The sequence below is a fragment of the Lepidochelys kempii genome, chromosome 8 (genome assembly GCF_965140265.1).
Source record: "Lepidochelys kempii isolate rLepKem1 chromosome 8, rLepKem1.hap2, whole genome shotgun sequence".
NCBI classification, from domain to species: domain Eukaryota; kingdom Metazoa; phylum Chordata; order Testudines; family Cheloniidae; genus Lepidochelys; species Lepidochelys kempii.
Window position 1 is genome coordinate 32738317 of NC_133263.1, and position 17039 is coordinate 32755355.

Here is a 17039-nt window from a genome sequence, read left to right on the forward strand (position 1 = left end):
GCAGATGCCAAGCCAGGCAATCGACCCAGCTAAGGACCCAGCATCTACGGGCAAGCTGGTTATGGGACCACCCTGTAAAGCAGCGGAGCGTCCCAGGTCCCTGGACCACAGTGGTTGGTCCCCATCAAAGTGGCCCTGGACCCTAGCACCACAGTCTCTGTCCCCAGTTAGAACACACAGGTCCCTGATACCAAGGTCTCCACCTACAAGGCACGGGACATCTGAGTCACGATGCCGATCCCCATACCCACGGTACCGTCGAGCCTCCCACCAGAGTTCATCACGGTACAGATCACCATCACTTGGGCAATCTCCTCGGCATCAATCCCCCCGGTGCAGGATTGTTCCCGGTCGCTGCACCAGTCTCCAGCTTCCCAGTACTGCTCTTCGGGCAGGCACCCTCCTTACCCTCTTTGCCCTCTCCTTACCGGTTGCCAACAAGGGTCAGTCAGCAGACTCAGGCATCTACAGCGGTGGCAGCATGGAGGCAGGGGCAGTGGCCCGCTCAGTGGTAGTACTGGAACCTGTGGGGTGTTCCTCCCAGACTGCATCAGACAAGCTGCCCCCAACACAGCCAGCACTGGAGTCGGAGCATGGTGCCGAATCTGACGTGGGGGGCAACACAGCAGGCCCCGACACCCAAGGAGCCATCTCTAGATGAGTATGGGGAAACCACCCCTCCCCCTGCAGTGCAGTTGTCTTCGTCATCTCCGGACGAAGCAGTGGTGGGCCCCTCGCAAATGAGCAGCCCCCCAACGACTTCAAGGAGCACCAAGCCCTGCTTAAAAGGGTGGCTGCCAGGCTGAACTTGGAGGTCGAGGAGCTAGCGGAGGAGTCTGATGAGTCATGTTACACCCTCTTCCACCCCGACCTGGGTCACATTGCCTGTCCACCCAGGGTCCTTAAAATTGCCAAGTCTGTGTGGCAGACCCCCTCTTCCATTCCGCCTACCTCCAAGAAGGCAGAAAAAAAGTACTATGTCCCGGTAAAGGGATTTGATTACCTGTATGCCGACCCTCCAGCGGGGTCCCTGGTCACGTCTGCCATCAATTAAAGGAACAGGCGAGCGGCATACCGAAAAATGAAGATGCTAAGAGGCTGGACTTGTTTGGCAGGAAAATTTATTCGACAGCTAGCCTACAATTTTCGGGTGTCCAACTATCAGGCCCTACTAGGCCTTGTAGGACTCCGTCAGCAAGTTGAAGAAGGGCCTTCCACAGGACCGAGCCCAGGAGTCCCTCACATTGGTGGAAGAGGGCAAAAGCAGGGCGAGAGGCGCCCTCCAGATGGCATGAGATGGCACAGTCTCGGCGGCTAGGGTAGTTGCCTTTGTGGTGGTCATGAAGCACAGCTCCTGGTTGCAGTCCTCCAGGCTGTCCCAGGAGATCCAGACTACCTTTCAGGACCTCCGTTTGAGGAAGCAGGGCTGTTCTCAGAACTGACCGATGGATGACTCCATGGCCTTAAAGATTCCCGTGCCACACTCCGTTCCTTGGGCCTACACACTCCTCAGCAGGCTAGAAAGCCGTTCTGTCCCACGCCTCCTCTGCCCCCGTCAAGGTCCTGGGGTGTTCCCCAGTCCAGCTCCTACAGGAAGAAGAAAAGGAGTACTTGTGGCACCTTAGAGATGAACCAATTTATTTGAGCATAAGCTTTCGTGAGCTACAGCTCACTTCATCAGATGCATACTGTGGAAAGTGTAGAAGATCTTTTTATACACACAAAGCATGAAAAAATACCTCCCCCACCCCACTCTCCTGCTGGTAATAGATAAGTTATCCGATGAAGTGAGCTGTAGCTCACGAAAGCTTATGCTCAAATAAATTGGTTCGTCTCTAAGGTGCCACAAGTACTCTTTTTCTTTTTGCGAATACAGACTAACACGGCTGTTACTCTAAAACCTACAGGAAGAAGGACAGAGATAAAGGGTTTAAGTGGTGGCACCCTTTCTTCCCATTCCTCTGCACAGCCTGGTTCTTCCAGAAGCCATGGAAGCCAGAAGCAGATGTTTTGGGGGTGCGCCTGAGGACGGTGCCCAAGTCACTTCTCAGGATCCACCCTCCTGCTCTTTCCTCAGCCGCCTGCGCTCCTTCCAGTCGGCCTGATCGTGGCTGACCTCAGACCATTGGGTGCTCGACATAATATCTTCAGGCTACACTCTGCGGTACATGACCGACCCTCCTTCCAACCCCTTTTCCCTGTCCCTCTTCAGGGACCCTTCTCATGAGCAGCTACTCATTCACAAGATCAAGAACCTCCTGCTCCTGGGGGCAGCGGAGGAGGTCCTTCCAGACATGAAAGGGAAAGGGCTCTACTCTCACTATTTCCTAATCCCAAAAGCAAAAAGGGACGTCAGACCCATTCTGGACCTGCGCCGCCTCAGCAAGTCTCTCAAGAAGTTAAAGTTTTGCATGGTCTCTCTGGCTTCTATTATTCCCTCCCTGGATCCGGGACACTGGTACGCCACCCTCGACCTGAAGGACACATATTTTCATTTTCCCAAGGCACAGGCATTTCCTCCGTTTTGTATTGGGCCACCACTATTTTCAATTAACAGTGCTGCCCTTAGGTCTCTCATCAGCTCCGAGAGTATTTACAAAGTGCATAGCGCCAGTGGCCACTTACCTGAGGTGCCGAGGGGTGCAAATTTATCCATACCTAGACAACTGGCTAATAAAGTGCTGGTCCCAGGATCAGGTGCAGCGGCATCTCGATCTGGTTTACTCCACCTTTCGCGACCTGGGGCTGTTAATAAACGAGACGAAATCTACCTTAATTCAGTGCAACACACAGAGTTCATTGGAGTGGTCCTCAACTCTACTCAGGCCAAAGCCTTCCTCCCCGAGGTTCGGTTCTAAGCCATGGCGGTCCTGATCTTGTGCATGCAAACCCTCCCTCTCACCACCGCTCACATGTGCCTTGTTGGGCCACATGGCAGCCTACACTTATGTGGTCCAGCACATGCAGCTCCACCTCAGTCCCCTTCAGATGTGGCTGGTGTCAGTCTATGTCCCCAGCAGACACAGCATGGACCATGTGAGAGTCAGGGTCCCAGACCACATACTATCATCACCCACATCGTGGTAGAATCCTGCATCGGTGTTGGAGGAGGTTCACTTCCCTCCGTCCCTGTCGGTGACCCTTGTCTCCAGTGCCTTGGACCCTGGGGTGGGGTGCCCACCTGGCCAATTTCAGCATGCAAGATCATTGGTCAAGTCATGATCACTCCCTACCCATCAACGTCAGGGAGCTCAGAGCACTTAACCTGGCCTGCCAAGCCTTCCTACCTCACATAAAAAAAACAGGGTGGTACAGGTCCTGACAGACAACACAGCACCTATGTGCTATATCAACAAGCAAGGCTGGGCCAGATCATCTGCCCTTTGCCAGGAAGCCCTCAGGCTATGGAACTTCTGTGTACAATGCGGCATCCATCTCATAGCTGCGCAACTCCCCATGGCCAGGAATGGTTTGGTAGACGGCCTCAGCAGGACATTCTTGTCTCTCCACAAGTGGTCCCTCCTTCCGGAAATGATCAGCTTAATCTTCCAGTGGTGGGGGATTCCCTGGGTGGACCTGTTCACAGCCAGGCAGAACAGGAAATACCACATTTTCTGCTTGATTCGGGGGATCAACAGAGGCTCCCTGTCAGACACTTTTCTGCTCCCGTGGTCGGGGGCTCCATTGTATGCCTTCCCTCCAGTACCACTAATTCACAGAGTACTCATGAAAATCAAGCAGGACTGGGCAAATAGTGCCGACTTGGCTGCGCCATCACAGGTTTGGCACACTGCTGGACCTCTCGGTGGCTGCTCTGTTACAGCTGCCGTTCAGGCCGGACCTGCTCTCCTAAAACCACAGCAGTCTTCTGCATTCAAAGCTGGTGGACTGCACCTGGTGGCCAGGCTGCTGCATTGTTAAATGCGGAGAACATAAGAACATAAAAATGGCCCTACTGGGTCAGACCAAAGGTCCATCTAGCCCAGTATCCTGTCTTCTGACAGTGGCCAGTGCCAGGTGCCCCAGAGGGAATGAACAGAACAGGTAATCATCAAGTGATCCATCCCCTGTTGCTCATTCCCAGCTTCTGGCAAACAGAGGCAGCAGTGTTTGGCCACTGTCCAGCGGGTCCTGTTGGGCAGCAGAAAGCCCTCCACCAGAGCGACCTACCTGGCCGAATGGAAGCAGTTTGCTTGTTGGACCTCGGATAAATGCATTCAACCCAAGCAAGCCTTGCTGCAGTTAATCCTGGACTACCTGCTGCATCTCAAGATCCAAGGCCTCTTCCTTGGGTCCACTTGGCCGCTATTTCAGCCTTCCGTCCACCGCTCAAGGGTAGGTCAGTTTTCGCCCAGGACATGACTGCTAGGTTCCTCAAGGGCCTTGAGTACCTCTACCCATACGGCAGGAACCCTGTCCTGGCACATGGGACCCACACTTCTAGCCCCTGGCTTCCTGCTCTCTCCTTCTTCTTTCCTGGAAGTTCGTATTCCCAGTTGCAATAACTTTCCGCCGCCAGGTCTCTGAGATTAGGGTGCTTACATCGGAACCGCTCTATACGGTCTTTTACAAAGACAAAGTCCCACTGCAGCCACACCCAGCTTTCCTGCCCAAGGTGGTCTCGCAGTTTCATACGGGCCAGGACATTTACTTGCCTGTCTTTTTTCCAAAGCCGCATAAGGAGGAGGAGAAGGAACATAGATTGCATTCCCTAGATGTCAGGAGGGCACTAGCTTTGAAAGAACCAAGCCATTCCACAAGTAGACGCAATTGTTCATCGCAGTGGTCGACAGGATGAAAGGTCATCCAGTGTCCACTCAAAGAATTTCTTCTTGGATCACTGCATTCGCTGCTGTTAACGATCAGGCGAAGGTGCCCCCTCTGGTGATTGTAACTGCCTACTCAACCAGGGCGCAAGCCTCTTCAGTAGCTTTCCTAGTTCAGGTGCCTATCCAGAACGTCTGTAGGGCGGCCACCTGGTCATCCGTGCACACATTTACATCCTGTTACGCAATTACCCAGCAGACCTGGGATGATGCTGGCTTCAGTAGAGCAGTACTGCAAGCCACTAGACTGTGAACTCCGAGCCCACCTCCGAGGACACTGCTCGTGAGTCTCCATTACCAGCCCTCCTGCCCCTCTGTCGGAGATGCCGGCAAGAAGGAACTGAGAGGGCGTAGGGTTAGCAGTGCCTAATATACCAATGCATGAGCTCGGCACTCAAGGAGGCACGACAGCCGACCCTACAGATACCACTAAGGCAAAAATCTCCAACGACTGTGCACGTGGGCATGCACTCCCCTAGAATGGAATGGACTTGAGAAACACATCTTAAAGAACAACGGTTACGAAAAGATAGGTACTCATTTTTTTATTAATTTCTGGTAAAGATATCTAAAGACCTCAACGCTTGTCCCTGCTCCACACACACATGTCTGCAAAGTGTAAAAATTTGTGCAATCAAGGGCTCAGTACTAAAAGCCTGTTCTGTCAGAACTCTGTCATCCCTTGATAATGCTATGGACCCTTTATATCCTCATGGCCACTGTACTGGAAATGGCATCTCAAATAGGGGCAGGAATTAATTTGAAGTGACCATCATAATGTCCGAGCTCAAGACTGCTGAATACCACCATCAGGAAAAGGCAGCTACTGAGTTCATTTTGCAAGTGTAAGTTATTCCAGCCCCAAGGTAGAATAATTTGCTGCACATATGGGTAGGCAAAAGGAAGCTGTGCAGATACATGGGTTTGTAAACATCTGTCAGCCACATCAGCTATCCAGATACAAAATCTAGCACTTCAGGCAGCATGTGAGTAAGTGACATTCAACAGAAGACTTACATGAAATTCAGTATAGACAGAAGCAAGGCAATACATATTGGAAGTGAATAATTAAACTAATAAATCTTATTCCCCCTCCCATGCAGAAAGAGAAGTTACTTCACTCCTCAGCCTTCTTCCTATTGCCAAAGTTAAGATTGTCGCTCATTATACTTAACCCATGCCACCCCCACAGAAGCCAAAATTAGCCCATGCACTACCCACGAGACCTCTTCCCCTCGTACTAGATGATATGTCATTCATGAGACTGACCACCCATATGATAGGTGATGTACATCACCCATAAGCCTTACTCGTCCCCACATTCTGATAAGGTGCGGCTATGCCCTTTGTTACACCCCTTCAAATGAACAGTTCAGATGCAGGCAGTACTTAGATGGGATCTAGCACAAATACATATGTGCCACTATATTAAAACATCTACAGCAAATTACAAATGTTTAAATTTGGTGTTTGTGCCCCCCTAATTTGTGGGGACAGTGTTGAGTTCTGAATGGCACATTTGCAAGAATATAACAGCTTCCATTTTTCCCAGCTGTTGTATTTACTTTCTAATGCAGTGCAAACATCTGCTTTAAAAGCTTGTCAACCATTTGAAAGACAATTTACTACTAGCCAAAAGTTTCAAATACATAACGTGGAGATGAAAGTGAGCTTTTACCTTACATAGTCCATTTTATCCTGTTGATCTACATTTTGCTGCCATTGAAATAAATAATTTATTACAGTTTATTTCAACAGAGGAAAAGTAAAACTGTTTGCAGTGTGATGTGTGGGTAATATTAAGAATAGACACATTGCATACAGTTGTCATTAATTAACCTAGAGCTATCATTGTGAATGTATCTTCTCCCGAGTAAGTGGTGACATATGTACTGTAGATAATTCTTTCCCAGAGAAAGAGCCAGACTTTGATACTTGAGGTTAGTAGCTTCTCACTCTATGAGTAGTTCCATTAATTTCATTGGACCACTGGTGAAGTAAGATACTATTGCATGTCAGAGAGGCTTTCAGAATCAGGCCCAAACTGATTAAAAGATTGAATTTGGAGGGGATATTGAGTATCTGAAATAATGGAAAAATTAAAACAACGTCAGAACAACTGTGAAACTCCATTTTTCTGCTTGCCAATTTACAGTGAGGAAAATAGAGATTTTAAAACTACACTAGGTGGTTACAGTTTTGTAAATGGGAAGGGCTCATATCTTTCCCCTTATAAAGTCAGTGAATAAATGTAGTGTTCATGCTGGATTTGAGACCAGCTCATTCACTGCAGGCTCTGTGCAAACTTCCCCAGACAGTTCTGACATGATACTTGCACTCTGACCTGTGGTAACCCCCTGCCAGTCTAACCTTGGGTTCCTTTCAGAGGGAACTGCCAGTTCTGTGGTGATTTTATGATGTGCAGGTATGGTGAAACAATTAACTAATTTTCACTGTTAACTTATGCAAGGAAAGTGTGCACTGGGCAGCTAACAAACTTCTCAATAACCCTCCCTCTTGTCTTATATCGGGCTGGGACAAGTGTTCATGGAAATTTTCTTTCTAAATACTTCATCCTTTGAATTTATAGTTCAGAAAGTGAACAGTGGACCAGCAGACAATGCTGCACTTAAGGATTTATTTACTCTATACGTTTGACAGCAGTAAGATAGGGTGGTTGTGTCACTCAGCCTGATTAGGCAGAATATAGCCAGGTTTGTACTGGTTCATTTAGCTCCAGCCATAACTGATATGTACTTCATCAGCAAAGAGCAATCAGTTAATTATGCTCAAGTGATAAGGTGTATTAAATTTGAATAGGATCATGTTTGTTTCTACTCAGAGTGTCGACTTGTGAGGAGATCATAGTGAAGGAAACAAATTGCCCTACTTACTAGAAAATGTAGCATTCAGAACTAATTTGTAAGTCATTTACCGTGTCAGAACTAATTTTCAAATATATTGGCATCAGATGTTCTTTTAATTAATTGTGGATGGAAGGTGGTTGTTCATTTGGGTCATGTTTTCAAAGGCATGTGTGTCAGGTGAACCATGCAAAATGCCACACCCCATGAATAAGTATTTGCCAGACTTTTTGTTAGTGTTCCGTATCTATATCCTGCTTGTGTGTGGGTGTAAGGGTGAGAAAATAGACCTATCTCTTAGCCAGTAATATGCAAACAATAGATATAACCTGTGACACAAGTAGATCGAGAGAGTTTATAGCAAATCGTGTTTCAGTCTGCTGAAACGGCTGCATGCATATTTCAATTCATATATATGTCCTGGGACTGGGACCCCAGGAGTGACTTCTCAATCATATATACCTTAATTTTCCCCCAAATGAAGCAAAAAAGCTAGACAACTCTGAGGACTGTACCCAGGCTAGACTCAGTGTTGGCAACTCTCACGATTTTATCACAAGTCTCATGATATTCTGGGATTTTTCTTAAGGCCCAAACTGCTGGAATCCAGATATTGCATGGGAATCTCAGTTTAAACAACAACAAAAAAGTCTGAATGTAGCCCTCTTGGTTGCAAAGCAAAATGTGAAAATGTGACCTGACTGTACCCTCAAACCTGAGTAACCCAAAGGCAAATATAAAGAACTCTAAATTAATTATATTTTTAAAAACTATCATTATTTTTAAGCTAGTCCCATAATCTGTAGAGCGAGATAATGCGGACTGGTTCACAATTTTGGAGCAGTTAGTGCCCACTACAGTTTATTAGAAAATGATGCTCCATATACTTGCTGAAGAGGGAGCTGTTGGTGAAGGAAGGAGTGAAAGCTCCATTGCCGATGGAAATTCGTATTCATGGTTTCTAAATTAGGAGGTGGCTCTCTGGAGCCTGAGACACACAAACTCATCAAAAACTTTGTGTGCAGAACTACAAAAATCTGAATATTTGTAATATTTGAAATTTCCTTAACAGCCAAGTGTTTGATTAAAAGCTGTTTGCGCTTTTAAAAATGTACCAAATCCTTGGCAAAGTGTTGTTTTCTATCACATAATGCTGTCTCTGAGCTTACATAGTGTAGTTCTTAAGCATGTTAAAATGTGATTGGTTGCTATAGAATAAAATATTCATACCAACATAAGAGAGAGAGAAATGAGTTATAGGCTCTGCTGTGATGCAAGTTCTGTCCTACTGACAACATGAAGCAGCAAAAAAGGCTCTTCAATAGAAAGGCAGCTTATGCGTCCTTGGGAGTGAATTTTTATAGTGAGGGATGTCTTTGGGAGTTTTTCCTCTAGCACCCAAGAAAGAGACTCTGAAGCGCTAGCATTGCTGGAAAAATGCATCCCTACTCCCACAATTCCCATCACTGGATTTCGGGACCAAATAAAATGGTATCAATAGTTAGACCTGGGCTCTGTTCCTGGCTTTGTCACTGAACTGCTTTGTGACCTTATTGGTATGTCCACAGTGCAATCACAGGGTGTGATTGCCGCTCATATAGACATACCCTAGCTAGCTTCAGTCGAGCTAGCTCAGGTACCAGTAGCATTGAAGTTACAGCAGTACAGGCGTCAGCACAGGCTAGCCTCACCAGTATTTACCCAGAGTTGTGGGCGGGCATTTACAGCTTCACTGCTCTGGTACCCAAACTGGCTAGTTTAAAGCTAGCCCGGGTTTGTCTACATGAGCAGTAGTCACACCCTGAATCACATACCCTCTGTTCTTCAGTTAACCCGTCTGTGAAATGGGATAATGCTGGCCTCCCTCACAGGCCTGCGGGGAGGTAAATTGATATGTGGAAAGCACTTTACAAGTCTCAAATGAGCTGTGGTGTAGAAGCGCAGAGCTGCCTTGTTGTTGTGACACTTATTTATTCTCAATGGACTCCCCGGTATATCATTCTTCAATCAGTTAGCCCAGCTGAAAAATTTTATTATCTGCAGGTCAGTTCTGGAGTAGCAATTTTAGCTTGCTGTGTCAGTCCCCTTATTAGCGTACATGACTGGAAGGATGAGGGGGTTGGTTCTAGTTTAAGTGATAACTAGATTCCTCTTCCTTCAACAGTGTTTGGTTTTGTCACCCAGCTAATTCAAAAATACTAGTTATAGCTAATTTTATTTTAAGAAAATGGCTGATTCAGCCAGTTCCATACATACTGCTAACATAAATACTTGTATTCGGATAAATTACTCCATGGGAATAGAGGACATTACTCAATGCTTTCCTCAGACACTCCAGGAGTTGTTTCAGTTCCAGTGTGACTTGAACACCTGTACTATAAAATGTTCATACCAGATTCTGGCTCATGAAAGCCATAGTGTTTTAGAAGAAACCCTCCCAAATTAGCAATGTCTGAAAGGAAAAGCTGTAGTTTCCGTCTTACTAGTCAGTCCATGAAGAAGCTGTATATCTGTACTTCCTAACAGCATTGTATTAGCTGAGGCAGGTGTCGGTTAAACTGAACCCAAAACTGGCAGCTCTCCCCAAATGAAGGGATGCATGTAGCTTTTACCCAGGTAAGTAGGAACAGACCACCAACACACACCAGGTACTGAGGGCACAGCCTTCTTGTAGAGAAGGTTGAGTCTGTCCTGTAATGGCGCCATTTGGCTTTCACTGAGGAGAGTTGAGCTTCTTTGCTGATTATGGCCAGGAGCTTCACTAGGGTATGCATTTTGCCTTCCTGCTTTATTATATTTGTACCAACATAGATTGGGACTTGAAATCTCAAAGAAATGCTCATGTGTTATATGATATGGTTTTGGAGATTTAGTAGATGGCACTCTTCCCTCTCAGTCAGTATTGAACGATTGCCCCAGGATTGGTAGTAGGGTAAATTCTGCTCAAGAAGGTTCCATCTTTCGAATTAGGCTTAATACTAAAAGCCTGGCTACTGTACTTGCAACCATTACATATCCAGTGGCCCCTTTTCCTAAAAAGTAGGGGTGTATCAATCTTGATATCCTGGCTGAATGCAAACTTGGGTGATTCCATTTTGCCTCCGAAAGATTTCCCTTGTATTTTCAAGTGCTTGCTTTAAGATCCCCTGATGAAAGATGCTATAGAGTTATGAGGAATTATTATTGCTGCTGTTCATGTTTCAGGATCAACGAAGTTCCTGTCATTACTTCCCCAGTGGTTTTTAGTGTTTGCATTAATTGAACTATTGTCTTTATCCTGGGTAATTGAAAAGTAGCTTGACATATGCATGTTATGGGAAAGCAAAGTGACGGATTAGCCTTTCCCACGCCGCACCTTGTGCTCCTAGCATCAAAATTTCAAATAATTTTTGGCTATCTACTTGTTCCAAGTGATTTGTAGTACTGGGATTCATCTTTTTTCATTTAATGAAACATGTTGTTTGACTTAGCCTTGGTCAGTTATTACAGGCTGGTTTGCAGTGTGGTAGTTCTCTGGGGACTCAGCTCATAGCTACTCATTGGCCTAGAAGAAATGATTTAATGATTTTCCACATTCTCTGTGTGTATTTGGTTTTAGGGCTAGTAGATATTTTACAAATGTGAGTCAAGTTCTTTGTTGGTGGCATTTTACGAATTTTCACTCTGTCTAATCCCAACCAGACACTTTTTAGATTCATGTGTGTTGTGCCCCTTAGCATTTTGGGCTCTAATGTGTTTCCAGAAGATCGTAGGGCATTTTATCATCAAATGGTTTCTTTGCTTATTTTATTCATTTTGTTTTATTAAACTCAGGCTCATCCAATGCACTGGGTGCACATACAATCTCTACAAAAGCTACAAATAACAATGATAACTCAATACCCAACAATAAGGCTTTCCCAGATACCTCCTCCCCTGAAACAGAACCCCATCCCTCCCAGCAAAAGCCTGGGAGTTGTAATAGGCTTTGCAGCCAAACTTGGAAAAAGCCTAGGAGAGCTAATAAGCCTTGCATTGTTACCTGAAGAGAAGCCACTTGTGGCTCCGGCAAACCAATGGGGACAATTAATTCCATAACTGAGACCCCCACATTGTGAATGCCCTGCCTCCAACCCTTCCTGGATTAATAGTAATAATACCTAGTGCTTTATATTCCTAGATGTCCAAGTGCTTTACAAAGGTGGGTAAATATCATTATCTCCTTTATACAGAAGGGGAAACTGAGGCAAAGGGGCGAAATGACTTGCTGAAGTTCACGTGCCAAATAAGTGGCAGAGTTGGGAACAGTACCTAAGTCTCTTGATTTAGGGCTTGTCTACATGAACATTTATTTCACGGCAAGCTGGGGTGTAAATCTACCCTTCAGTAACCTGCTGCACACTTAGAAGCTGTTTGAATCCTGCTGACACACTAAAAGTTTGAGTGCCCTTTGATCTCGCCCACTTTGAAATGGGACTAGATCAAAGCACACTAAAGAACTGTTAATGCATGTCAGCAGGATCCACATGGACAGTTAGTGTGCAGCAACCTAGTGGGGGAGAGATTTACACCCCAGCTGGCTGCAAACTAAATATTCCTGTAGACAAGCTCTCTGTCTTTGCTTTTGCCTTCACAAAAGTAGGGAGCTCTCAACTCAGGTGCCCCAGCTGATCACAAATACTGAAGTATCCCACAAGGAAAGGGGTGGTCTCTGAGGTAACAAGGACCCATCCAATTTAAGGTTAAAAGCAGCACTTTGAGTGGCATCTGAAAATGAATTTGGAACTAGTGCAGATTACTAAGCATAGATGTGACTTTTAGGTAGCCATTTTCTACATCATCTGAAGTGTATGAGTAGTGGTAAAGATCAGCACTAGACAGAACACACTGAAGTGATCCATCCTCAAGGGGGCAAAGGCACGGGTCACTGTAGTGAGGTCTGCATCTGATACAAATCATCCCAGCTGTCTGAACAGGGATAAATGTCAAGTCATGATGTAGTCCGTTTTCTGGTTAGTTTTTTCTTTAAACAAACCTTGGGTGCCATTTTTCTAGAACTTTCTACTGATAATGGCATCTGTTGGGTATGGGAATAATTATACAAGAGTGAGTTGTGTAGAAAAGGATATAACGTATTTGGGCACACACATGATGCCAAGGAGGAGTTCAACATTGTTTAAAAAGGGATCATTTATTTTTCTGGGCAGTCATTAATTAAAATCCTTGGGACCAAATCACACGTTATAGGACAAAATATACAAACTAATGCAAAATAAATGCATTTTCTTTCAGATGATGTCGATTCTGATGAACACCATCATTTTTGAGGATTGCAGAAACCAGTGGTCTGTGTCCAGACCACTGCTAGGGCTTATACTTCTCAATGAGAAGGTAAGTGTTGCAGAAATGCTACCAGATTCATTCTGCACATGCTCACTGTTGTGTCTGCCGAGATGGTTGAAATAAAATCCTCTGTTGGGAAGCTTAAGTTAAATATTATTAAATCTTATTTTTGGTGTTGAAACTGATTTTTTTAAATTTAATTAATTTTCACAATGTATGCTGTTTGTTTACTTTTTGCATTTCCCTCAGCTTGGGCAGCAAAGCTAGTCAATTTTTAATCAGTTGCTGCTTCTCATGCACTAGTCCAGTGCAGTAGCATTTGTGTTGTGAATGGTGCTGGAAATGTTTTGACTCCAGGCAAAAACAAAACTGAAAACCCTTCTTTTTGCTGATAATTTTAAACATCCTTGTTAATACTATGCATTGCCAAACCTGGTGGTGTTGATCAGTAACAAAACCTATATTTGGGTGACTAAACAAGCTGGCATTGTCCCTTTAAGCACAGTTTTAGGGGATACTAGCTATAAAACAGAAGAGTGTTCAGATTTTGTCATGTTTGCTCTTTGCATTCACTATATTTGCTCAGTAATTAACTTGTACCTTACTGAACATAAAGTTGCATTTGCTCATAGACTTACAAAGATTTCAAGACTTTAACAAACTAAAATGTTCTTTGCCATGTCTGACCCTTAATGCACACCACTTTTTAGATAATTGAAAACTAGAAGTCACTTACAAGACTGCCAATCCTTGCACTGGGCATTAGACTAGGATAAATATAAAGCCACGGTTTCTAGTCCTCACAATCTCATAGATTTCTGTGACCCCTCCTGTAGGTTTTCCTAACCAGTGGAAACATTACTCAAAGTATCACCCAAGTTTCACTGGAGAGATTTGGAGCCATATTTTCTCCTTCATGCCCAGCCTACAAATACCACACATACCAGTTATTGAAAGGAAAGCAGAGAACAGCCCAACAGCAGAACCTTGGCCCTCATGATGCTCTCCAGCCATCCCATCCCTGACAGTAAGGCTCACTTTGGAGTGATGCTGCTATTGCCTATCAGCTTCACACACCTCCCCCGTAGCCTCTGGCAAGGAAGGGCAGGTGCTCTCCCGTTCTCACCCCCTCAGATCTTGCAGAGAGAGCCCATGCATTCAGGGATAGGGAACATGGCACAGAGCTATTGGCCACCCTTTCAAATTCCCCACCTCTTTTCCTTGCTGTCTTGCTCCCTTCTACCCATGTCAGGGGGTGGAGGAGAGTATCCAGCACAGATGCTTTATAAGTGCTGGAGAGCTGCTCTCAGTGGGGGTGAATGACCTAATTTATGTAATAGAAAAATCCAGCCACACCTTCACCCAACAACTCAAGCCCAACCTGCGGGTCACAAAAGTACAATTAACTTTTTTGTTAATTTCTGCAACTCTGATCTTCCAGGGTCCAGCCAGACGTAGAAACCCTGCAAACACAAGTACTCTTACATACCAGGTTTCAGAGTAACAGCCGTGTTCGTCTGTATTCGCAAAAAGAAAAGGAGGACTTGTGGCACCTTAGAGACTATCCAATTTATTTGAGCATAAGCTTTTGTGAGCTACAGCTCACTTCATCGGATGCATACTGTGGAAAGTACAGAAGATCTTTTTATACACACAAACCATGAAAAAATGGGTGTTTATCATACACATTGTAAGGAGAGTCATCACTTTAGATAAGCTATTACCAGCAGGAGAGTGGGGTGGGGGGAGAGAAAACCTTTTGTAGTGGTAAACACCCATTTTTTCATGGTTTGTGTGTATAAAAAGATCTTCTGTACTTTCCACGGTATGCATCCGATGAAGTGAGCTGTAGCTCACGAAAGCTTATGCTCAAATAAATTGGTTAGTCTCTAAGGTGCTACAAGTACTCCTTTTCTTCTTACGTACCACTTAGCCCAAACAAGGATGTAATGGAAATCTTGCAAGAATGACAAGAGTTCTAACCCAGTTTCTCTGCCAGAAAGGTTCAGAGAAGCAGCTGGTCTTTGAGGGATTTATCTGAACCTTGTGAGCTTTGCCCATATCTCATATTTACTGAAATCTTGAGTGTCTGCTTCCAAGGCAGATTATCTAACCAAGGGAACATTCTTCCGCCCATCCCTTCCGTAAGATCTCAAACTGTCTATATTAGGATACACTCAGCATGTCGCCTTAGTGCAATGGTGGGCAACCTGCAGGCTGCACACAGCCTGGCGCAGTAATCCGCTGGCGGGCTGCCGACAGTCTGTTTACATTTGCATGGCTGCCCACAGCTCCCAGTGGCCAATGGGAGCTACGGGAGGCGGCATGGGCTGTAGGGATGTGCTGGTCGGTGCTTCCCGCAGCTCCCATTGGCCACAGGGATTGGCCACTGGGAGCTGCGGGCAGCCCTGCAAATGTAAACAAACTGCCTTGCGGCCTGCCAGTGGATTACCCTGACGTGCTGCAGGTTGCCCACCACTGCCTTAGTGGCTTAATATAATAGTCTGAAAAGGAAACAATTTCAGTAAATTAATGTGAGTTTGTCTAAACTTGTGCGATTTGCTGTGTATGGCAACACATTGTTTCAGAAGATATTGACCTATAGTATTCTCCATACTTCAGAGCAGGATCTTACTTTATTCAGAATTGCTTTATCTCTTGGGCAGTCACAAGTGTCAGTGTATTACTGCTTTGGAGAATGAATTGTCTATACAATAAGATAGTGCTGGGAAAAAATAAGACACTAAGATTAGCGGCAGCCGCATACATTAAAATTCAAACTGAAATCCCAACCATGGAGGGAAACTAATAGAAGAAGAAAATATATCAAAAAGAGAAGCGCTGTCTCATCATTCACCTGTGCTGAAGGATCCAATTTTAGCCATATCCAATAGCACTGTCATTCATCTTCTTGGTGTGTTATTGTGATTTAAATCCAAGCTCTATAAGAGAGAGCAGTTCTTTTAAAATGATTGAGAGGGAATAAGGGCAAATTCAGTGTTTAGAAAAAGTTTATGACATCACAATATTATACTTTACAGATGGAAGCAATATTTCCTACTTTGGGAGGAAAACTAATCATTTTCTATGTGCTCTGAGTCACTGCATCATTATAAAAGTGGGAAATAAGTAGTTTTGTGCATTCCCAATCTTGTTCAAGATGACACTTTTGTTTATATAATGCCTCTGATTTATAGCATTTAAATATTAGCTTGACTACATATTAATTATGTGCTTTTACTGTTAGCCACTTTAATGTAAGAAGAAATTAAATATTTCACTTGAAGATAAAACTGTGCAGTGGTGAACCCTAAGAAATAAATATGTGGCAGCAGAGTATTCTCTTTCTACTTAAATTAGACTAGTTCTAATGATCATGGGCTTTGTTTGTCAGAAATGTGTGTGTACATGCACCCTTACTTAGCACCAATTGAGCTCTGGCACAATCTCTTTTGTAAGGGTGGGGAAGGGGAATGTCACCTACCTGGGTCACTTCCCTGGAAGGCTTAGCTCTGAGAATAAATGAGGCGTGAAGGCCCCGTTGGATTGCCTCTTTCCACCCCATACACTTCAATGCCTTATTCTGCAGGGCCACAGGAAAGGTCTGAAACATGCTTGCATGACTGCAGAAGTGACTGTTTTTAATTCATTCCAGCCAACTGCTGGTAAATAGATTCCCTTAATTCAGGACATAATCTGTGTAGCTACATTTCCTGCCACCAGCAACCATAATGGTTACTCATACTGTACTTTTGCTGCTTGGTGGTCTCCTCACTTGTTTTAGTGGTATCTTGTCCATCCATAATTCAGCTCACATGTAAGAGGAAGATATGCCTCATGGGTGCAGATCAGTGCAATTTGCATGTGCCTGTGCCTGCAAGAATAGCTGTGCCCCAGCAGCAGTTGCACTTGGGGTTTCATAGACGCATCATCAGCAGAAGCTACACTGGAAGGATGCTGAATCCATTCTTGTCACCACCCCTCCTGAGTCACCCTACTCACAGTACGGTGGGGGTTGCAGGTGCTT

The 17039-nt window shown here is 45.0% G+C and overlaps 1 protein-coding gene across 3 annotated transcripts in view; it reads left to right on the plus strand.

The window, feature by feature from the left end:
• Window positions 1-17039, plus strand: part of RANBP17 (RAN binding protein 17) — a 276059-nt gene that overhangs the window by 250695 nt on the left and 8325 nt on the right. For all 3 annotated transcript variants that reach the window (XM_073355989.1, XM_073355992.1, XM_073355993.1), the window contains one exon: window positions 12962-13060. In XM_073355989.1, the coding sequence (XP_073212090.1) occupies window positions 12962-13060 (99 nt within the window). The remainder of the gene's footprint in view (window positions 1-12961; window positions 13061-17039) is intronic.